This window comes from Limanda limanda, chromosome 15 (assembly GCF_963576545.1).
Source record: "Limanda limanda chromosome 15, fLimLim1.1, whole genome shotgun sequence".
Taxonomy (NCBI): Eukaryota; Metazoa; Chordata; class Actinopteri; order Pleuronectiformes; family Pleuronectidae; genus Limanda; species Limanda limanda.
In genome coordinates, this window is record NC_083650.1 from 17,283,396 (window position 1) to 17,307,979 (window position 24,584).

Below are 24,584 nucleotides of genomic sequence, written 5' to 3' on the forward strand. Positions count from 1 at the left end.
ATTTTAAACACAGCACCTTATAAACATCCAGTTTTCGACCACCTCCATATTTTCTGGGACTGCCAAGCAATGAGGTCTTACTGGGAACAGATCCACAAACATATTAACAATGTATTTAATGTGAACATCCCATTAAAATGTGAAACTTTGTTTTTGGGCAATATATTGTTTGAAACCTGGAACATAAAAGACAAAAAATTGCTCGCTATACTGTTGGCAGCTGGTAAGAAATGTGTCACGAGGAAATGGTTAAAAGTGGACCCTCCCACCATTGATGAATGGATTGAAATTGTGTATGAGATTTATGTTATGGAAAAGATCTCTTTTTCCCTCGAGGTCGAGAAACACATTTTTTATAAGACCTGGACCAAATGGACTGAGTATGTAAAACCAGTTAGATCTGATTTTATTTGAATATACTTGTGTTTTGTGTGATCCTCCTTTTTTTTGATGTGATGTGCGCTCCCCGGTTGTGTTCTCTTTACCTCTGTTATTGTTCCTACATGGAGTAATTCAGGTCCATAAAACAAAACGCCAGAAAGGCAGTATGAACAAAATCACCCAAACTTACTACATCCATCCTTTCTTATGTCCTTGACAGACTAAAGATTGGTTAATGTATGTGATGGAAATGTGCCTTTCTAAATAAAAAGAGAATTTAAAAAAAAAACATCCAGTTTTCCCCTGACCCTTTAATCTTTCAGTCAGGTGGACTGCACGTTACTGGGAGCCACAGTCACACAGGTGCCAGCTGGACCAGTGACATGGCACCAGTCCGGCTCACAGTGTTACCGGTGGTGCCAGCAGGGCCCGTCCCCATGTGACCAGTGGTGTGTTTGCACGGGCAGGACCCACTGAGCTGGTGAGGTCATCAGGGACCTTCATGCAGGTTTAATCATAAACACTGCGACTGTATATAAATCACAGTAATATTATACAGTATGTCAGTTGGTATTAGTCAACATACCTACTAGACATATGTATGCAAAGGAGTTATAGAGTAAGATATTATGGATATTGAGAGATTATTATTAAGAAACTAATTTAGACTATAATAAAATAATGTTGATAGTTTATTTTTCTTTGACAGTGACTAGATGCATAAAATGTACAAATGCTAGACATTATTATTGTTATTCTTATGATCAGAATCAGAATCAAAATCAGAAAGTATTTATTGCCAAGTAGGTTTACACCTACCTGGAATTTGCATTGGTTATTGGTGCATACAATGAACATAGAAACATAGAAACACAATAAATACACCACACATAAGAAAAACAATAGTAATAATAAAAAAACAATATAAATTTACTTACTATTTACTTCTTATTTACTCACTTTTTCTAATATGTATATAAGGTAGCATTTATTTAGATATAAACATATCTATATAAAAATATATAAAAGATAAAAGATATAAAAAGTGAAGTAAAAGGTGAAATGCACAATACACAATGCAAAAAGCAAATGGTGATGTTGATGATGGTGATGATGGGATATGTGCAGTGGAAGGAGACAGTGATCAGGTTGAACCAGGGGGTCGCAGTGTTGTCTTCCAGGTCCGGGTACCGGAAGCTGCACAGGAGGGAGAGAGGGAGCACGCGTCAAGCCACCACTGATGCACAGATTCACACCGGATGTTCAGTGCTTTCATTTAAAAATAAAACACCTTTTGGTCTCTACACAACTATGGACTAAATGGAACTATCGAAGGTGTTGTGTCTTTTTGTACAATTTAAACAGTAATTTGTGATATTACAAATACAAACTATGAATAGAAACTTATTTCAACCGATACAGTGGTACAAAAATGAATAATATTGAACATATTAATAAAGTGAACATATGAGGGGAAAAGACAAGTTAAAACTTAGATTCAGTTGCAATAAGTCAAAAAAGTTTTGTTGATGGACTTGTGTTTTTCTAACTTTGTCTTGAAAGGGAACAAAGGTTTGGAACTAGGTTTAAAAAGAAACAGCACCCCAAGGTTCTGCAGTTGCATCTGGGGACTTAAAAATGTACATTTGTTTTTTTTTTCTGTTATATTAATAATACTAACAGAAAACAAATTAAACAACCTTTGCTGTCCACGCAGCAAAAAGAATAAATAAGCAATTGTAAACACTAACACTAAACACTCATCAAAATCACGACTGTTTGCTGTCCTAGCTCCTAAATGGTGGAATGAGCTCCCACTCGACATTCCGGAAATCTGAAAGTTTACACATCTTCCGCCCAAAACTAAAAACACACCTCTTCCGACTGTACCTTGAATAAAAAAAAAAACAAACAAAAAAAACTAACCACTTTTTGAAACTAACACTTTGGTAGCACTAAAATGGCACTTACTTATAGCACTTTGTAGTTTTGCTTTATTTCAAAGAAATTGTACTGTCTTGATTCTTGACAATTCTAAGACAATTGGGAGTAAAATAGGTTAGGGTTAGTCTCAAATACAAATAAAAAGATTAAATCCAACAACTATCAAATTAAATGTAAAAAAAACAGCCGTTAACAAGTCAAAGGAAACGCACAGGAAGTGAGTGTCTCTGACTTTTATTGTGAAACTTATTTCAACCGATACAGTGGTACAAAAAATGAATAATATTGAACATATTAATAAAGTGAACATATGAGGGGAAAAGACAAGTTAAAACTTAGATTCAGTTGCAATAAGTCAAAATTGTTTTTTGATGGACTTTTTCCATTATAAATGTGTTTTTCTAACTTTGTCTTGAAAGGGAACAAAGGGAGCGGCTAGACTCAAATACAAATAAAAAGATTAAATCCAACAACTATCAAATTAAATGTAAAAAGAACAGCTGAAGATTTTATTTGATATATTTTCTTTCTTTTCTGTATAACGTTGCATTTGTTTTTTTCTCTGTTTTTCTTTTTTTCTGTTGTTACCTTTATGTTTTTTTTGTTTTGTTTGTTCCTGAAGTTATATTGCCCAATCCATGTCTGTCTGGACACATTGGTGTTGATTGTTGAACTCATGTTTACCTCCTGTCTCTGTAACGTCCATTCAGAACTGCACTTATATATATTGAAAATCCTTCAATAAACAGATTTTGGTAAAAGGAACAGCTGTTAACAAGTCAAAGGAAACGCACAGGAAGTGAGTGTCTCTGGCTTTTATTGTGAAGGCGGAGTGCAGGCTGTGGACGCGGGTGTAACATGTCTCAGTGGGAGGAAGCGGTGGAACCTCTCGGAGCCGGAGGAGCCAGAGCAGCGACCAGCAGCACTCATCGGACCCGGGGCTCTGCGGCTCTGCACCGGCCACACGGACACCACACCACCGGGGCTGAGGTGAACCACCGCGGGGCTGAACTCAATCTCTGCCCGGTGCGACACTTGGAAGTTTAGACTTTTCCTCAAAACTTTTCGGCTTCGCTCCTCCTCGCTCCCGGGGACTCGGTGAGTCGCCGGAGAGGTCGGCCTGCGAACCGCCGCCTCCGCCCCGCATGCTGCCGCCCGCTTCCCGCTTGTTGTCTCCGGAACGACCAGGTGAGCCGAGCCGTGCGGGTTAGTTCCACCCGGCGGACCTGCGCAGGTAGCCGGGTATTAGCTTACCTGCTCACGGTGGTGACACACCGGACCTCCACACCACCACCACCACCACTACAACCACCGGTCTCCCTCCAGCCGCAGCCGGAGAGCTCAGCCCCGGGGAGCAGCGCAGCACCGGGCCGCTCATGGATCTATCCGGAGGAGGGAGCGAGAGCCGGCGGAGGGAAGGCGGCAGGAACCCCGCGGCGCCTCGCTGGAGGAAACCACCGGTGGATCCGATGCTCGCCGCTGTTTTCATCTGCCTCCAAGGTTGGTTTACAAACTACATCCCTCCTCTCCCACACAACACACACAACACACACAGACACACACTCCAGCGCTTGTTTCTGCTGGTTGTGTTGCCGTTAAACTAGACAAAAAAACAACACACAGACCCGACATTGACCTCCACGCTTCTCCAGAGGACCGTGGTGAAGCGGTGGTCACTGCCCGCCTGATGTGAGAGAGCAGCGGCTGGGGGTCTCATGAGTGGGGTCTCATAAATTGTTGCAGCTCCACATCAAAATTCGTAAAGTTCACATTTTGGTGGATTTAAAGTACATTTTGTATCGAGGTCAATGGAGGAAGGGGTGGGGGGGGCTCCCCAACTCCCCCATCCACACCTCCCCCCTCCCCCATTAGCCCCAGTTGGTGGTGGTGGTGGTGGTGGGGAAGGGGGGGGGGGGGTAACAACAACAACTGCATGTTTGAGGGGGTCTGGCCTCAAAATGGCAGATTATTTTGAACCCTAAGGTTGACTGAAGTTTCACCTGGAAAAAAGAAGGGGAGAATCAAAGGACTCGATATCAAAGGAACTTCCAAAGAGCCAGGTACTGTTTTACACTGTTGAACATGTTCCTTCACTTCCACATGGGATGAGGAGCAGAGGGGGGTGGCAGCTCTCCATCTTCCTCCGATGGCAGCCATTGCTCTTGTCATTATTATGCATTCCCATGGGAATCCACTCCCGTCCCCACACAACACATTGGATACGCCATTCCTGATTATCATATTCATAACTCTGTCTGAGCTGTGATTCATGTGCATGGACGGAGAGCCGGGCCGGGCCGTGCTCCTGCCTGCACTGTTAAATAAATAAAATAAATACATTTTATTTGTAAGGCACTCTTCATCCGAGAATCTCAGAGGGCCACAAGTACATAGTTAAAATCAAAGTCCTAAAAAACAGCAACTCAAAGTAAAAACGCCTTCTTGAATAAAAAGGTCTTTAGGCCAGTCTTAAAAGAGTCCAGGGTCTGTGTTGCCCTCAGGTGTTCAGAAAGAAAAGCAAATGGACAAATAAAGATGACGACTTGCCCCCCCCGTCCTTACAAGGTCAATGCCTCCCTAAAAGTTCATAACCCCAGCTGCAGGGTGAGAGAGGAGAAGCCAGGGAGAAGACATGGCTCCCTGGTTTCTGTGGCAGGAATGCTCCTCTATCCTGCCAGGGATCAGGCTCATTAACTCACCGCTCATCATGTCACAACTCACTCACTCTTATCTGATCTCCGCATGTGGACTGAGACGCAGGCGAGCGCTGATTGTGTTTGCCTGCGCCTTCAACGCGGCCATGACAGTCAAAGTGGCCGAAGAATTCCTTTAAGTTGAAGTGTGTCTGCTGCTGCCCCCCCTCCCCGACCTTCCTCCCTCCCTCCACCTCCAGTCTCCTCATGGTGCCCACTTAGGGATGAATGTGTCCTCTGTGTGCAGGCGGCAGGGGTTACGCAGGCTGCTGTGGGGTTGTGTGTTTATTGGATGCATGAATCGAGGTCGGCCGGGTTATTAGGGGTGGGAATTGGCAAAAATGTGACGATTCAATAGTATTGCGATTCTGCGATACTGCAAGTATTGCGATTCAATTCTGCGATTTATTGCGATTCATGTCCCCCAAATTATTCAAAGGCATTACAAAAATTGAGGAAAAAAAGACTGTTCAACTCACTTCAAATGTCACATTTAATTCTGTGAACAACATTGTCTTCTACACATTAACTGAAGTGCAAAAACTAAGAAAGGGTAGTGCAAAAACTTTGTCCTTGAACATTCAGGACACAGGACCTTTGTAATTATTTTCTGAATAGGAGACCTCTCACATGAACACTGAGCTCAATCATATAAATAAGAGTAACCTAGAGATTCAATCAAATTGAGACCGGCAAGGTCATGACCCAAAATGTGAAATTCATTTGGGAATATTGGCATTTTTGTTCAGAAAAAGGAGTTGGTCAACATGCTCAGATGTTAAAGTTCCTCTGGGCCGTTACTATATCTCCTGCAGTGGAGAACATCCTTTCCGCATACACACTAGGTGTCTTTTAAACTCTGAAACTCTCCTCGTCATGCTTTGCCAGCCAGGGGCTGTTACATATATAATTGTAAATAAATATAAAAAAAAAAATATTGCAATACTTTGTGCTACAGTATCAATATAATCGCGGGCGCAAAATATCTCGATACTGAACAGAATCGATTTTTTCCCCCACCACTACGGGTTATCACAGCAGCTTCACGTTTTAGGCGGCCTTCGAAATGTCCTCCATATGTTTTTTTAAATATTCATTCATTTCTGCAAAGGCCAGAAATGGCGGCGAACTTGGTCCGGTTGTTACTGTGGCTTTGTACCACATGAAGCTGTCCACACCAAACACGCCATGTCTCTGGAGGGGTTTTCTCATCTGCATGATCCGGGCGCTGTGGTGACATTTACCCAGATTTTTTTGGTATTTTTAGTTTACAGCAATCGCTCTGTTTTTCTCACCCACTCTTCACATGTCTGGATCTGGTTTCTATTTGTGTCTCACCAGCAGCGAGCCATGAAGCCGCTCTCTGATCACATGGAAACCACGTATGGCGTTGATGTCCGTCATTTTAATGCAGCGTCTCTCTCATCCGCCCACTCATAGCTCCCACCCCTTCCTCTTTCATTTTCCCCATCGCCTCCACGAGGACGATTTCTGATTCCAGGAGTATTCATGCAAAGAAATATAATTTTGCGGAGGTGCTCAGATAGATGTAAAAATGTTAAACACACTCACTCACACTTGCCTCTTCCCAGACTCTCCACTTTAATCCTTCATCATGCACTTGAAGATCTGCATTTCACAAAACCTTGTGCGTGAATATTTTGGATTTCTTTGCAAAAGAATAAATAATCCCCCCGTGATGATTTAAAGATGTGTAGTCAAATTTCTTCCCCAGTAAATCCAGACTCAAATAACCTCAGGAATCCCTCTGTCTTCATCCAACAAAGGAAAACTGTGGAAAATCACACTGGATAGGATTGGATCTGTGTAACAGATTTGTTCTGCTATCAACAAATGGAAGGTATTATAAGCCCAGAAGTAGGTGTGCTGGTTCCGCTTGCTTCTATTAGGAGATCCATGAAGCTAATCTGTAGCATTTGTTCTGTATCAGCTCAGGATCTTGAGTGCGGCTCTAAACAGAAACCATCAGAGCTTTTTTGCAGGATGTTTTGTCAGCATGCCCACCTGCCGCTGCTTTATTTTAAAATCCATATGCTCGGCTCCTATTAACCCCGCTGTGCCTGCAGGCTGCTTGGATGCTCCATGGTTCAGGTTCTCGGAATTATTGGATTCAGAGGAGAGGAAACGATAAAGGAATAAACTGATTAGTTACTGTCAGGCTCATGTAGTGTTTTACGGTCCTGAGTTGGATAATAATCGTGGAAATAAAAAAGCCTCGTTGGTATTTATTTTAAATATATCTGATATATATTTTAGTGGATTAGAATACAGAGCACAGCTTCAGATTGGAATCTTTCATGCATGGCTGTTGAAGCAGTAAACCGCTTTAAGTTATCCATACATTCAACAGTATCATATGACAAGACAATTTAAAACACGATAAAAAATCCTCATGAAGTAACTTATTGTTTTCTGATCTGGTCCTTTTTGTCTTGTTTTTTCATCCCCTCGATCAATTGATTCTGACTTCTTGTTTATTTCCCTGAAGTGCTGCAGGGTTCATGTTTCATATAAACATCTTTACGTCCCAGTACAACAGCCCTCTAACACTCCTTTTTTTGGGGGGGGTGGGGTCTTTTATCGCACTTTGTCACTGTATCATTTGCTTTTTAAGGCTTTGATTAGTATCCACTGTTCTGCTGTTTATCTTCTTAATCAGCCAGTTAATGTTGTTCTATAAAAAGCCAGACAACACTGAAAATGGCCCATTACTAATATACTATTAACTACTCTACTAGCATCTCTTTGAGAACATGGGAGAAAACTTTAAACATTTTTACTTTTAAAAATAATATTGAAGTTACATATTCATTTTCTTTTGATAGTTTACTCGGCTTCTCTTGCAGGTCGAGGTGTGATCCTATTGTGTTGGTAGTTTATGTCTCTTGTCTAAATTAAATGTTTAAGGAAACTGAATTGAACGAATCAAATTTATTTTACAAAGTGGTTTTACATGATCAATTAATTATATACGGGTTCAATGTGTGGTAATGTACCTCAAAACAATTGAGTCATTGCTTTAAACAGTTTGATTAATCTTTATGTTAATTAAGCAATATATATATTGTGTGTGTGTGTGTGTACAGATGAAACTGTACTGACAATATTTCTACTTAGTAAATTCCAACATGTCCTTTGTTTTTTCCTCATTTATTGAGTCAGTAATAACCGATGTGAGCCGTATAACCAGCTGGACCAGTTTACAGATTGAACTTTCATCTCACCAGATACTGTTTCTGAAAAACATCATGATTAATATCTTGATGTTGATCCATTCCTGATTTGTTCTGTTATATCGGATTAGCTTACGTCATACAGTTTTGGTTCGTTTTTGTCTTTTGCTGTATGAACCCTTGTATCTGTAGCTCTGTAGGAGACAATAGTGTGGTGCTGGAACTCTGGAGGCTGTTATATGAGGCAGAAATGTCGGTTATTATAATTAACACGGGCCGTTTCAAGGACGGCTAAAGCTAGCTGTGCTCAAAGAGCTGAGCGTGACAACAAAACAAAGCACTGAGCTGAAAAGAGGCTGATAAAAGGAGCAAAATAGGAAGATCTGGTTCTCGGTTTGTTTGTTCACATAGGAAGGTTGGACTGGTAGCACAGGTTGTGAGACTGGGGGAGGATTTCTCAAGGTCTCCCATGGCTCTTGTTTCTGATCATTTATCAGACAATGTTTACTCAGGTTTTAGGTTAACCCCTTTTGAACTTGTGTCATCTTTCTCAGCCGTTTGGTATGTGCCGTTTGCTCCCGCTCCATTATAGAGAGCTCTACTCCCATGGGAGGATCTTCTTGCATTTCTCAGAAATTGCAATCATGGCCGAGCGGCATCCCAGATTTGAGGTTCCCGTAGTTTCTAATGATGCACCCCCATCCTCTTGGTTCACTGACCTCAAGCAACTGTGAAACTTTTAAAAAATTTTGGTGGAGGAAAGGAGTCAAAGGGCAAGGTCACACATCCGCGAATGTGATGCAAATATTGCGTGTCCAAGTTTTTTTTTTTTTTTAACAATATTTTTTATTGAAGTTTCAAGTGCATATCAAACTTTATGCAGAATTTACAAACATTTTCATTTACATCCCCTCGAACAGCCACTCATTCACACAGACATAGAAAAAATAAATAAATAAAATGGACAATGACAACAGACATCAAACTAATGGAGTATAAAATAAATAATAAAATAAGGCAGGATCATTTCACAACCTGTTGTTCAGTCAGTGTGATGACTTGTCCAGTCCAAGACAAGTCATCAACTCCTTCTTCCATATTGCCAGTGATGGTGGTTCTACATTTTTCCAATATAGTGCAATCACTCTCCTTGCATGGAGAAGTCCAAAGTCAACCATCTTCGATTGCTTCGTTGTTCTGATGGAGTCTTTGGGGTATATTCCAAGTATACAGATTGTTGTCGTCAAAGGAATGTTACACTTATTGCGTGTCCAAGTTGAACTCCAAGCAAGCCACGCTGTGATTTACCTCACCACAGGAGGCAAATGTTCTAATCACATCCTCGCTGTCACAAATAGGAAGTGAACAGAAAGTGACGATTTGAATCTGAAATATTTCCATTTGTGTGACCAGGCCCTATGGAGGAGCCGCAACTGAATATTGCCAATGTGCCAATAGGATGATGTTTAACTGAGTAAAGACTGTGAAATGCAAGTTACAAGATCGCGTCCACAACTGTTTCCACAGGACATGCCGCAGACAAGAGGGAATAAAGGTTAAATTGACAGGAAATAATAAAACACAAATTCTCCCTCTTGTCTTTCTCTAATTGTCCTCACTGGACTTTTTCTCATGACTGAAATAAATTGGGTGAGTCACAGGGAAAATACTTAATTCACTTAGCTTCGTCTTATTTTTAGTTTCTTTCCAGTGTGCCTAAAAATGTGTTGCTTGTGTTTGAAGGTATGGATCCGTGGTTGCCAAAAACATCTCTCTCCTCACCCCGGGGGACAGATTTTTGAAGGGTAGAAGGATATGACAGCTTATACGATTTTCTGTCGGTTCATATTTTCCAAGCCCGGACATTAAGTACTTGGTGTGTGACTGTACAAGGCGTACCTGCAGATTTGTGCAGGAAGACTGAATTTCCCCCGATGAAATGACCACAGTTCACAGTAAGCACTGCTCCCGTGGCCCCTGTTGGCTTCATGTGCAGCCAAATAAACAAAGGCCCGTGAGAGTGGAGCAACCCGCTTTAGATGATGATTACTGCACCTAATGACCCATGTACTTGAGCTGCAGTGTGTGTACGTGTGTGTGATGGACTGCATGCGTGTTGGCTCATGTGCCGGTGGTTGTGCTTGGCTCTGCCGTTGGACCCTGTGGTTGTGATTGAAGTCAGTCCTTGTAGATCTCCGTCTCTCCTTCCTGTCCTAGTTGGTGTGTTGGACCCGGTGGTTGCCAGTCTCGTCTGGAAGGATCTCTGTTGTTTATTGACTTGGTGCCTGCCTGCACAGCTCTGTCTCCCGTCTGGAGGGCTGGGAGTGGGGAGGGTGTGGGGGTGAGGGGAGTGGTTAGCCTCGACCCCAACGCGCCATCGATGCTGACTTTGTTGTGTTGCCCTCATCAAAGTTATTCTTTTTCATTCTGTGGCGTTTCCAATTACTTGTTGTCATGCTCCAGTGAGGTTCTACGCCAGAGGAGCTTCTGTCCTCAAATTATCGTCTCAGTAACGCAAAACACAAATGATCTAAGCCTAAACATTTATTTTTTAGATGAATATCTTAAAATGGTTAATATTCCAAATAGTGGTAAATATTGCTGGCCAACTTATCAATCAACATAAAGTTAATCGATAACGATTTTCATGATCAAATAATTGTTTGCTATTTTGTGAGAAAAATAGCCAAACAGTTTCTGGTTCCTACTTCTTGAAAAGAGAGAATTTGAAACCATCCATTGTTGTTCACGATCATACATCTTAGACTCATGGTCCGACAAAGTACAGCATGTCTCCTTGAGGTATGAGAGGTTACAACAGATATTTCTCACTATTTTCTAACATTTTACTGTCAAAACAAATTATGAATTAGCAGGGAATTGTTTAGCAGGTTAATTGATAATGAAAACAAATGTTTGCTTCCCTGCTGGTGAGTGTTAGCAAGATCCGTTAAAATTTCTTATGGAGAAAATCAATGTTTTCAAAGCTTGTTAATTTATTTTAATGCAAAAATAATTCAAAATAAATAATCCACACACGTAAAAGAACGATTTTTACTGATTATAAGCTGGGCCTGGACTCCCTTCAGTGAAACTTAATAGTGGCCAATGTTGATCAAATCTTTATTTGGCTCTCTATATACTTTTCCATAGCGATACTGACATATAATGGTTTCCATAAAATGTACATAGCCTCCAATTGAAGTTTTGTGATCCAGTACATGATCCATAATGTGTAAAATAAGTACCAATTCAGAAATAAGATGTGGACTTGAATAACTTATAAATATAAATTCTTCATCACACATACATAAAATCCTCTAACTTCAGTGCTACCGATAAACCTTCCTAAGTAATGTTAAAAACCAACATAGAGTTGGAGTAGAGATAAAGAAAGCTATAACCTATAAATCTAATACATAGAAGTAACTTTCCTTGTTCAGTTGCCCGGATCCTTTTTTAATGTGACATGTTTATTCTCTTATCTGACGCAGCCTCTGACATCTGCTGACCGTCTTCAGCCATAAACCCTGTCTCTATCTCCTGTAGCCGGATCACTTATCAGCTTTTAGTGATAACCTGTGGTTTCATGTTCACTTTTAAAATGATAAATACAGATGTTTTCACTAGTCAGACACTGTGTAGATATCAGCCTCTTTGACGGTTGTAAATCGGGATGACACCGCTCCCCCTGCAGGGCAGGTGTGAGGCCCTGGTGAGGGTGAATATTAAAAACCCTCGTTTTGTTCCCGGCGTCAGTGCCAAAGCATGTGCGCCGTTGCCACCCCATTCAAATGCATCTGATGGAAACGTGCAAGAATGCCTAATTTGGCTTGGGCCCGTTTTTTTTTTAAAGGGGAGGAGGGTAGAGAGGAGAAAGGCGTCTGGCATGCCGTTGCATAATCCCAACAGCCATTAACTCTTTGTGTGCCGGGGCCGAATGAACTCATCATAGCAACGGGCCACAGGCAGAGTGACACCAGGCAGCTCTCAATCAGCGCCTGGCTCCTCCCAGCAACACCAGCAGATTTAAGCAGGCTGAAAAGGACACTGGTGTTCAATGAGAAGGGCCTTCGCCTCTGTTTGATCTGCAGATGAATGGGGTCAGCTGGCTACAACTGACCCCGCAGTGGGCCCAGTTGTTGTTTGGTGAGAATATTTTCTCTTTAAGTAGTTTAAATGTTCTCTTATCTGTGCCAATTTACTGTATCATCCAGTTTACTTGCTCTTTGTTGTGTTTGGCTCTGCTCCTCATTATGCTGTGTTCTGTCTCTCTCTCTCTCTCTCTGCTGTGGGTTGAAGCAGAGCTCAAAGGCCACAGTAGGGCCAGATCTGTCTCCATGGCAGCGTGTGTAGTGTTAACCTCCTGTTCCTGCTACCTGACTACACCTGCACAGCCGGGGTTTACCGTGTGTGATGGAAGCAGCGAGATGTATAAGTGAAGCCGGCGACTTTATCTTGGCGCACAGCGCTTGTGACTGTTTTAAGAGCTCCTTTGAATCCTCGCTCATACATTTTGAATGTGAACCAAGTGCCACAGTGCCGCTCGTGTTCTCCCGGGCACTGCAGGAGCACTTTTCAGCTGTTCTCACAAAGGAAGAATTTGCAGTGGCTCTTCACAAGGTTTTCTGTGAAATTGTAGCTTTCAAAGAAATGAACAGATCAAGGAAACGCACAGAACTAGTTCATGATATCTCATTTGCTGTTTTTTTTGTTTTTCTAGCAAGCAGCCATAAGAATGTGTTGGTATAATTCGATGGAGTGCGTCTGTGCAAGCTTAAGACAGAGCCATGTGTCATCCATAGAAGTAAAAACCCTCCTTGGCTTCTGCACATCTTTAAGTGGAAAAGCTTCTTCTCGTCTGTACATGTTTTTTTTATATCTTTAACCAGTGTTTTTCTAACCTCAATATTATCTATTTATGTTTGCTGACTAACCTCCTGTATTCTTATTGGTTGTATTTTCATTTTGCACAATTTTCCCATTTTTTATTAATATCATCCTTTAGTGGCCTCTTTAAATTGAGAAAGAAAAGAAAATATGAATTACAACATAGTTTAAACCTAGACTTCCTGATACGGCAGTGTTTCCCATTACCTATATAGACGGTAGCAGCCAGCCATATTTTAATTTGTCGTGCCACAGTTTCATATTTTACACTTCTCATAATAACTTCTCAGACTTGGTGTTTCGCTCAGTTTATTTCCATGTGGAGCGATTTGCCTCCTGTTCACTGTCTCTGCAGGCTCACCCTGTCGTAAAGATTTTACCGTCACACAGAAAGTCAGACTTCATCGTTTCATCTGCAGCTGTGTACGCACCCGCGACTGGCACTCACTGCAGTTTTCTTGCACATTAACATCTCTCTCACTTTGTGCACCTGTCTCAGAGTCTGAATCAATTCAGTGGGAAACACAGGGTATCGCTTTGTAAATTTCTCTTTTTTACTATATTTAATGTCCCTTTTACGTCTCTAATGTCTCAGTGAAGTCGGTCGTTCAGTAGATTTATTTAATGGCCACATAATCACCCTGGGAAACCTCTGCTGACCCGACGTCTGCTACGGCGTTAGTACATTAAGGCGGTTGTTCTGAATTAGTAGAACCACAGCAGAGAGGGAAGCCCATTACACGGCCCGGCGTCATTATTTTCTGTGGTTTTAATTATGTTCAACAATCTCGCCATCCTTTCCAGCTTCATGTGCTTCCCTCTGTGTTGCTGCTGCACTCGCTCTACGTTTCACCCTCCGCTCGCTCCTTTTCACTTTGTTTCGTTCCAGTTTCACAAACTATGCCAACTACCGAATCCCTTTAAACCCCGGCCTCCTTTCTGCTGTCCTCTATCTGAACCTCCCCCTGTGTCTGCTTTAAGCCAGACTGTTTTTTCTATCACTTCTGACAGTTGGATGGCGCAGCAGGCAGAATAACCAAGTGGGTTCTCTGCATGAAGAGGTTTTGGTGAAACGGCACCTCTTTGGTCAGTGTTTAGGAAACAACACTGTGTATAGAGCGGCAGCTGGAATGGGGTCACATCAGTGTTTTATTCTATCTGTGAAGTTAGGTTTGTATCGAAATGCATTGTATTTCTGCCTCATACTCTGATCTGACATGAAGGAGTCTGGTTCAGAATCAGATTCAGAATGTATTTATTAAGTAGGTTTACACCTAGCTGGAATTTGCTCTGGTTGTTGGTGCATACAATGAACATAAAAACATATCAGGGTCGTGGATTAGGTCCTCTGCCCATTTCTGACCAAAACGCTACCAGAACATTTTCAATCTCTATCCGCTGGGTTTCATATCGAGAGAAAAAGCCTTGTCTGTTGGTGTGTGTGTGTGATGATTTGTTTTCACCAGTGCAACAAGAGGTCGTAGGTTAGTCCCGTAACATCTGCTACATGAAGGTGCTTCCTGTTTGTCCAGCATTATTCCCTCCATCCTTCCATCCTGCTGTAGCTGGTATGTGGAAGGTTGATGTAATGTATGTAGCCGCTTGTGATGTTTAATTCAAACTCAGTTGAACAGTTTATTTGATAAACTTCTCTCTGACTACTACAATTTTTTTTATTAAAAGAGTTATTCTGGGTATACATGGAAGTTTATTAACTGACAGTCTACTGTTGTTAAAGGATTTCCCACTGACTAGAATAAAGGTCTTGAGGATCAAACTTGATCATTTGTTTTGTGTTTATTGGATGGATTTTCACATGAATATGAGAATATATTATCAGCATAGGCTGAAAAACAAACACTACTGTGTTTGAAAGGTTTTCCATCAAAAAATCACTTATAGGAATTAGGAAATAGTTTGAGCTGACCTCTAAGACTCGAATGCATCACCTGTATAATGTCAGTCTGGAATCAATCCTTTTGAATTCAAACTTAATTGTGCGTGAACAAGATCTGGAAAAACACTGTTCCCTATTTTACATTAGGTTGTCCCACAGTATTTATATCGTAAATGCCAATATAATTATAATATTGTTAAGAACTATAACATAAGGCTTATGAAGCCTTTTCAGCCTTCATTTATTCATCTCAAAGAGAAATCACATTACCAGTTAATTTTCTTGATTACATATTTTGACAGAAAACATTTCTAACTTTACACTGTCCAAGATTACGTTTAAAAAATATTTTGTTTTATTCAACCAACTGTCCAACGCCCAACAGTATCTATTTTCTTTCATGTAAGTAGAATAAAAATCCTTGAATGTCAAATTTGAGAATACATTTAAACAGTTTTTAAACAGTAATATTGTTAATCAAAATTATTGAATGATGATTAATTTGCTGCGGATCATTGACATGAGCAATTGTAGCAGCTGTTTGCTGCAGTATTTTTTGTATTCTGTTAACCAGCTCTTTGTTGAAGATTCAACTGAAGATATTCACAGCAGTACAGTCTTGTACTAGTGTAATAATACCTGCCAGTGTAAATAATTCCTGGCAGGTATTATTTTACATCGTCTGTGGGTGGAATGAAAAGTTAATTCCAGACATTGTTATCAGTGTCTATTACCAGCCTCCGTCAACAATATCAGTATTTGCCCTCAGAAACGCCACATTGTTCAGTCCCCACAGAGGACAAACATAATACACAGCAGTACAATAGGCTGCTCTGTGCAGGTGCAGCCAGCTAACACAGCCTTGTTGATTTGGGAGCACAGGACAGTGCTTCCTGTACTTATCTGCTGGGGTGACCACAGATAGAAATGCCACTGTAGTGTCTGACCTCTGCTCAGAGGAAGAGCAGGCAGAGGAAGTAGATGTTTTGTTGTGGTTGTTTCCTCCCGGCGTTGCGTCAGGGGAAGATCAGGGTCCCAACAGCATCCTCTGTTCCAGGTTAGAGTTTTCCCCGCTGCTTTGTGTCCTCATCCAGGTTAGGACCCAGACAGATGTCCTGTCTTTCCTCACTCTGAACTGCGTGACAGGGGGTCTCAGCTCTGTGTGTGTGGTCAGAATGGAGGGCAAAGGCTGAGGTCTCCCTGAGGGTCTGGACAACAGCCGTGGCGGGTGTAGGCTGGCGGCTGTTTGGCTGTTGACTTCCTGTGGTGCAAATGGGGAGAGGGGGGGGGGTCGGCCCTCGTGCTGCCGAACACACAGGGCTTTCACTGCCTCTGGAATCTGAAGAATATGTAAACGCAGACTGACGCCCCACAGGAAAGGCTGTTTTATGTTTGCGCATGTGTTGGTGTGTGACACACATGTGGCTCATGCACCTGTGGGCACATATCTGTCTGTGTTTTTAAAGCCAGTGATTCATTTGTCCTGGTGCGTGTCATCTTTGACAAACTGTGGAGGAAACCAAACAGAAAAAAAAACGCATCTGATGCTTCTCCCTGTCCTTTTCAAAAGAATACGCTCGGCCATTATTCAAAGAGTCTTGTATTTCTGCTCATTGCGTTTTTGCACCATGACTTCACCAGGGCTCTTTCATCTCTCGGTGGATGGTTTCCAGGCAGACGTCTTACGCTGCCTTTGTGCGCTCCCTCCTGTCCTGTCATTTTGGAGGAAGCAAAGAAAAGGTTGCAGTGAAAGGTACACCCCTGCCTTCCCCTGCAACCTCTCAGGTCCATCTTAAAATGAGGTCAGATGACACACGAGCCCTGGGTTCACCTCTCGCTTCCACCCTCAGCTTTTATTTTCCTCCCTCGTGCTCTTTGAACACCTCGATGGTGGTGAGCTTCTAGCAGAAGAACCCAACTCTCTGACTCTGGAAGAGCAAACGTCGTGTACTCTGCCGTCTGCTTTTGGAAAAGCGACATGTTTAAACTCTATGTAGGTTGAGTGACAGTCAAAAATGCCTTGCTGCATTCTTTACGTGCAGACGTCAAATGGGGAGAGGTGTGTGTCGGTTGTAACTGCAATGTTTCCCTTTCCATTTTGGATATTGTTTCCATGAAATGTCACAACCATGACTCACTAACAGTAGGGCTGGGTTATGTTCCTTTTTCTGATATCAATTCTAAATTGATACTTTTTGTTTATGTTTTGTTCCAGCGCCTAACCATTGCCTGAACTGATTTCTTTAAGAAGGCCCTAACAAAGGTCAATGACAAGAACTTTTTTCATTGTTGAGGCCAAGTGGAAGTTGAACTTTAACACATTAACTGTAAAGGTATACTTTACTTAAATATACAAATATAGATAAGTGCAAAACTCCTAACAAATTTACACAAAAAAAAAACATAAGTAAAGCTAAACCCAGCTTAAATAATTCAAGAATGCACATCCCTTTCAGTTTCGTCATCAATTGTCTCCCCAGAGACTAGGTCCGCCCACACACTGTCAGATGTATCTTGTGCGTCACCAGGTGCTTCATCAAGTTTGTCGTTCAAACTTTGAACTTAAATCATTCCTCGCACTTCCCGGAGTCGGAAACCTTTCATGTAAAAAAGACAGCGACAGTCTGACTGCTTGGCTTTAGGCATTTTGTTGTCAACTTGTGTTTTAGGTAGAGACTAGGTAATTGTAGGCTAATGTTACATTCTGCCAAAGCCATGTAGAAGTGAAATGTTAACATGTCCCGTGATTTTTATGTTGTCTGTAAGCAGGAAAAGTATTTCAGTACTCGGGCAGCAATCCGGTCCGGAGCCTGTAGCAACCGGTACATGATTGGCATCGGATTTCGGTACCCAACCCTTATTGACAGTGGTTAATATTAAACCCAAATCGGAATTTTTTTTTTTACATTAAAAAGCTGCTATACTTTAATTCGATCTTTTAAGAGCGAGTACATCACTGCATTCTGTTGAAAACAGCAGTTTCCGTACAACAGGGCAGCTTAATAGAAAAAAATCAACTCTTCTGGTTTCCAGCCAGTCGGACTAAACTTGACAACCATCGTGGGGAAAGATGTTGGTCATGAATTAAACAGGCCCATCTATTCAGAGACACCCGCACAAATGTTTCTCATCTCTTACAACAGCAAGAGTTGGATGTCCTGCAGCTTTTCCTCCACCCCTTCCCTTTTGTTTGATCTTTTTTTTTTTCTTTCTGGCAGTGTAACTCTTACTGAAACTCTGGCAGTTCAAAAGGCATTAAACATGAGCGAGTTCCCCCAGTGCAAGGAAACGGTGAGAGGCCGTCACAGAATATGCTGAGTGTATTATAGACCGTACAACAGGACCGGATCCTCCCAGAGCTGTTGGCCCTTGCCCCGTGTTTCCCTCTGTAAACACTCACGTTCACAAACACACGCTCGTGTTAGTTCTTTTTTTAAATAAACTTTACTTTGAAGTCGCCATTTGGGCTCCTCTTGACTTGTCTGTTTTCCTGAAGTAATTTCTTTGTACCATATTTTTGGTTAGTAGTTGGTTTACTTTGGAAATATGAATATGTTTCTGAACATTTACGGGAGTGCACTCTGGCTTTGATTTTACAAATGAGACCCAGTTGACTTACTATGAAAACCTTGAGGGTGGCAACATAATTACGCCTAGATTTCATGTTTTAATTATGTTCTTTTTAGTGGTAGGTGCCACAGGGCGTTGAGAGGCAGAGGAGTGTATTTGAAAACAACTTAACTTTTCGCCTAGCAGGGGTCTGTGGGGTCTTAAAAAGTATCAAATTTAAAAGTTAAAAGAATATGTACCATTTCTTAAATACATTTAGTTAGCTCCTAAATATGTAAAAGTTATGATGTGCCTTAAAAATATTTTTTGGAGAAATGTTTTTTACAGCATGCAAAGTTTTGTAATGTAAATGTTGTAGTTCTTTCTCTACGATACAGATATTAACAGACTGTAATAAAACCACAAACACAACTATACTGCAACTGACTACAAACCCTTAGTCAGACTCTATCTCAGTACACTGTGGGAAAGACTGGATACCTTAATTCTCTGCCTGTAGTTTGTAAAATAATGTAGCGTATCAAGGGTTATTGCCTACTTTATCTTACCTTCAGTTATGGGGATGTATAAGTAATTCTTGGACTTTGACATTTCTTCTTGTGAGTTATAATTGACATAAGTCTTAAATATTATACACTATGGTCTTTTAGAATTCTTAAATTTAACTGTGTCCCAAAGCAATGGCAAGAAACCATAACTGACCAGTGAAAAACATAATGGTCACACGTTTACATCCATGGGCTACCTCCTCCGTTTTCATGTCACATCTGGAAATAATGAGTGAAAGTTTTGTCCGCAAACTGTATTTCACATAAAATGTTATTGCCATGTGCCGCTGTTGGGTTGGTTAATAAATATCGAACACAATGGTTACATGGTTAAAGGCTTCTAGAAGGGTCCTAATGAAGACCTTAATTTCGAGCGGGAGTAAGGTTCATTTAGGCAGCTGGAGAACATCAGACCATGAAGGGGAGAGTGGAGGGAGGTTAGAGGGTCAAGAGAGAAGCTGAGGTCACTGTTCCCCCAAAGATCTGCTCAGGTTTCAATGCAGATTGACTCTAACAAGCATTGACCTGATTCAAAGTGTGGGAGACACACAGGTTCTAAGCCACCACAGATGGAAGTGTGAGCTCCCATGCAGACCTCTGTCAGTTTTAAACGTGCAATGAATGGATGAAGGTCAGGGTCACAACAAGGGTCCAGTTTCTTCAGATGCTCCCTAAAGAGGTTACATTAATGACAATAGGTACTTCAACAGACTTTTAACAGATGATCAGGGGTTTGCTTTGTTCAAGGACACCACTTTTCATTAGAGTGCACATAGATTTCTGCAGGACCTGTTTAGAAATGCATGTGTAGATGTCGGGAGAAACTCTTACATCTCAAATTCTTTGTTTTCTGGTCTTGTAGTCCGTTGGGTTCTGCTAAGCATGTTCTAGATACAAGGTTGCAAAGAAGAGAAGAAGACATAAAACATTAATGCTTATTTTTCAGAGAGGCCGTGCGAGGAGGTCAACCGTTACTTCCATTTGTACCTACCACCTTATGAAGGATTTTAAGGTCAAACAAACTCTTGGGAATGAATTGCACCCACACTCGGTCATGATAAGAGGCTTCTTAATTTAATGGCAGTTAACAAACCTCATTGTGCATTGCCAACACCTTCTGTAATGGAATATGTGATCAGGTACACATGCATGGAACGCCATACCAACGCGGACCTTCATTTTAGAATGAATAGAGACGTGGACATGTATATTCGGCTTGAACAAGTTCTCAACTCTCCGTCCTCGGGCTGCATGTGTCCCAGTTCTCTCTCGCACTCTGGCCCTGGAGCTCAACGACTTGATCCTGTGATCCTGATCTGATTTTCTCTGTGGGTCAGGTGATGTGAAAAGAGCCAGGGCCTGTTCTACTATTCTCCCAGATTCATTTATCATTAAATAACTCTCTAAACTACGACACATCGGCCTTTGATGTTGCATCCAATCCCTGCCCCCAGGATGTGGCTGCTGGGTTTTTTGACTGTCTTTTTACAAGCACACGTTCAAACATTGTCAGTTCTTAAACTATGAGGAGGGAAAGCTTCCACCTACCGTCACCACAATAACATCATACACATTATTTTAGTGCATTGTGGTTACAGGATCATAAACTTCAGTACTAATTTTTTTACAAGAAACTTCATGGGTTTGTTTGCTTGTGTTATTAAAATACCACTGAATATTATAGCAGCTTCAGTGTCTCTTAAGTGTAACTGTGCTACTTACCCTGCTTAAAGCATGGGCTCAAATTAAGGTCAGGAAAATAACACACAAATTTTGTGAACATGCAAAATACATCTGCATGTGAAATCCATGCTTATTTAAGTATAGAGAAGATTTTTATTTGTAGAAAAAGAAGATTTGTAGATTTATATTTGTAGAGTGTGGTCTCATACTTTTGAACCCCACTATGTGTTGAGGGGGGAAAAAGCTTGGAATCTTGTGGTGTGTCTGATGTCCCTTTTTAAGTCAGTTTTGTATGAATGATGGCTGCTTTTAGGTGGCTAGTTCCTGAGGTCACCATGAGCTGTGTGGCGAGATGATTCCTGTAGAAGTTCAGCAGCGAACAAGTGGCTCTTGTGAAATGAGAGCCGGGGGAGAAAATAGCTGTAATTGACTCTGAGACCATATGCTTCTTATTTGGTGAAAAAATGCCATTTTGTTTTAGATCCTGTTAAATGTAGTGTTGCCAGACTACTCAGTACATGCCATAAACAATGGCCCGTTTTCCGCATTTTTATGATGTTCTAAAACTGTAAGACAAAGACCAGTTCCCATAGAAGCTTTAAGTAATTTAAAGTGAGGCTGATATTGATTTTAGTTAATTCGGGGATATGGATTTTGTAAATGAATCCCTTGTGCTTTTTTTTCCCTTTGATGCTCAGTTTTTTTCTTGGATGTAGTTCAGAGCATCTCTGTGTAGATGAGCTGTAGAAATGATAAATGAGTGAACCCTAACAGTTTTCATGTGACTTTCAGGCCTGCAGCAGACGCTCTTATCAGACAAACTCCCCTGTATGTTAACAATGTTATCCTCATATTAGAGGCAACAAGAACGCCTTTGACTGTTCGCCACGTCTCAGCCCTCTAAGCGATGGTACCCTGCTAATAATACCATTTCCCCTTAACTTGCTTAACACGCAGCGTCAAGCAGGTGGCTGCATGAATCTGAAATATACGTTGAGGAGTGAGGAGGTAGAGCTCAAGTGTTTCTTTTGGCCGCATTCCACCAGAACTTTGCTAATCCAAATGAAATAACAGCTCGCTGTGCAAAATAAACAGAAAAATGCTTGTATATCTATTTTCAGGCAGCTTCAGGCAGATTTTTTCCTTCCCCTAGATATTTAATGCTTGCTTTAGCTTGTGAGTTGTTGGTTGAGTGAAGCACTTTGATTTTTCAAGAAGTTTACATTTGAAATGCTACTGAGAAGAGGGGGGGGGTTCTGGTAAAATAATATATATTTGGTACTCCAGACAGCAGAATATTAAGTTACAGAGCTCTGACATGTTTCAGTATTAAAGCTTTAAGTGGCAGGCTTGTCAGAAAGGTATTTTTCATGGATTCATGGCCGTGCGGGGAAGGTGGGTGTGCCGTCAGACCTTTTGAGAGTGAAATTCAGTCACTGGAATCAGTGGCTCTTTGTTAGTGCGAGTTAGAAAATTAGTTTTCTGACCCTCTGTCGTAAGCCACAGTCTCTGTAGTTATAAGCCTGACCCTGGGTGTCAAACAGCGTCGCGCAGAGTCGGAGCTTTATGATCAGAGGTCATGACGCGTGCTTTAACCTCAGGTCCTGAAACACTGTGGCTTCTGTATAACATGACCTCTCGCCTTCAAACAAGGCAAATCTGCTCCTTACAGGGTCATTATCTGATTATCCCCAGCGTGCAATTTCACACAGGAAACAGCGTCTTTACCGGCAGCAGCCATGTTGTGTATTTAACAAGGTTTTAAATCTTGGCAAAATGTCACTTTTCTCTAAACAGTGTGTGCTGCTGTCCATTGTCTGGTTACTTGGACAAAAGCAGCACTGTGGCAGTGTTGATATCTCTCAGGATGTAAATTCTCGTGTTCCCTGTGCTGAGCATAAAATACAGTTGATTCACACTTTAGTAAATTAACACTGTCCCGACGCATCGCTATCGCCGCCTGCCCGACCTTCTCTCTCTGTTTGTGCGAAACTCAAACAAAGCCCACGTCACCTTGCATACCTTCACACAGTGTGATTGATTTTTTTTGTCTGCACTGTCAACAAAATGCATCGTTCTCTGGGGGAAACGGACAGACTCGAGGTGATTTAGGTGGCATCTACTCATTGTGCGATCACGCAAAGAAACTGTAAAGCTTCGACAGGCTCGATCCCCGACAGGCTCTCCCTATCAACAGGCAACGACAGCGCACGGCCTCTCGGCGCAGAGGTGTGAGACGGGGAGCAGGCAGAAAAACAGGTTCCTGGTGATAAATAGCAGGCCCGGTTTGGAGAGTGTCTCCTTTCTGACAGAGGATCGGGCTTTGTCTTGAAATGTGAGATGCCTCTCCTGCAGCCACTGCCAGCTTCTCAGGGGCTCTGACTTTTAACAGGGCCGAAAGAGAGGGGTGGAGGGAAGAAAGAAAGATTTATGTTACAGGGGGGATGCCTCGAGGTAACATGGAGGGATAAAAAGATTTGAGTCGCTGTTGCTGTCTGTTAAAGGGTATTACCATTCAATTAGAGCTTTGGTCAAGGATATTCCAGTGACTGTACATTTCGGAACGAAGAGCTGCCTCCTGGCCCTTGGGGACCCAACGCAATCGGTGCTGTGCTCGCCGCCAGTTCGCCACACACTGGGTATTAGGCCCAGTATGCGCTTGAGCGTTGCTGCGCGTGCACTTTACTTGACGCTGCAACAAACCGTCTCGGTGCACCACAAGCCGACTTCAGAACGCATCGGTGCCGTTGTTTTAGCTCCATACCAGTGTCCATTGTTCGCAATTTAGATAACATCAAGAAGTAATACACCACAAAATAAACACATTTAATTTGTATAGAGCATTTATAGCCCCACAGGTTTTTTCTCTTAATTCATTTGAATGTAATTTTAAGGGCGCCATCTATAGTGTTGTGTCTCAGTGAAGTCACGGCTCAATGATCTCATGACGCCAACAGTACTCTCAGCTCTGACGTGGACGCTTCTGAATGTGGAGATGATATACTTATTTTCAGCTCATATTTAAACTGTTGAATCGATCACTGTCACAGATAAAACAACCGCCGAGCTGGAAATGAGCAGTTTTCACTTGGAATTTATTGCTTTTCTTCCCTCTGTTGTGAAAGATGGAAGTTTTTCTGTACGGTGAAAGTCCCCTTGAAATAAGCTTGACTAATCGAAAGACGAGACAGATTAAAGGGCTGGAAAGATTCCCCCCTTCTTTTTCTTTCAAACAGTTAATGTATGTTATGAGAAAGTGGGAATTCCAGAGCCTCATATTTCATCTAGAATTGTGCCTTTTCCACCTTTATACTTAAGTGGCCCATTAGAGGTGGCAGACGAGATATTGTGAAGCTAACATTTATGATTAGATCTCTCTGCTGTAGGCCTTTCCGTATTCCTGTTTTAATGGATTGTGCGATCGACCCTGTTTTACCTCATCTCCTCCTGCCCCTTGCTCCTGGTGTCCTCAGGTGTGGTATGAATTGGCGTCTATCTCTGTTTATTTGTACGTGAGGCTTGTTGTGCCAGGTGATAAATTGAAATGGGGGAATTGCCAACAGCAGGAACCTTGTCACGTTCTTCTTCACGGGTCACAGATCTCACTTTAGTGCATCTATCACAGGTAGAGTCCCTGCTGTGTCCACAGCTGTAGTCAGTACCAAAACACCTCCTTCCAAATTGAAGAAAACACTTGCATATACACAGAGGAGAGTAAAGCAGGGTGTTCCAGATCGTGTTTCCATTTTTAAAATCCTGCAGGATGTGCAGTGTATGTCAGGTA

The 24,584-nt window shown here is 41.8% G+C and overlaps 1 protein-coding gene across 2 annotated transcripts in view; it reads left to right on the plus strand.

Annotated features, from left to right (window-relative positions):
• The first annotated feature begins 3,206 nt into the window (after positions 1 to 3,206).
• Positions 3,207 to 24,584, plus strand: part of LOC133020884 (inactive tyrosine-protein kinase 7-like) — an 81,397-nt gene continuing 60,019 nt past the window's right edge. For both annotated transcript variants that reach the window (XM_061087623.1, XM_061087624.1), the window contains exon 1: positions 3,207 to 3,825. In XM_061087623.1, the coding sequence (XP_060943606.1) occupies positions 3,702 to 3,825 (124 nt within the window). In that variant the 5' untranslated portion in view covers positions 3,207 to 3,701. The remainder of the gene's footprint in view (positions 3,826 to 24,584) is intronic.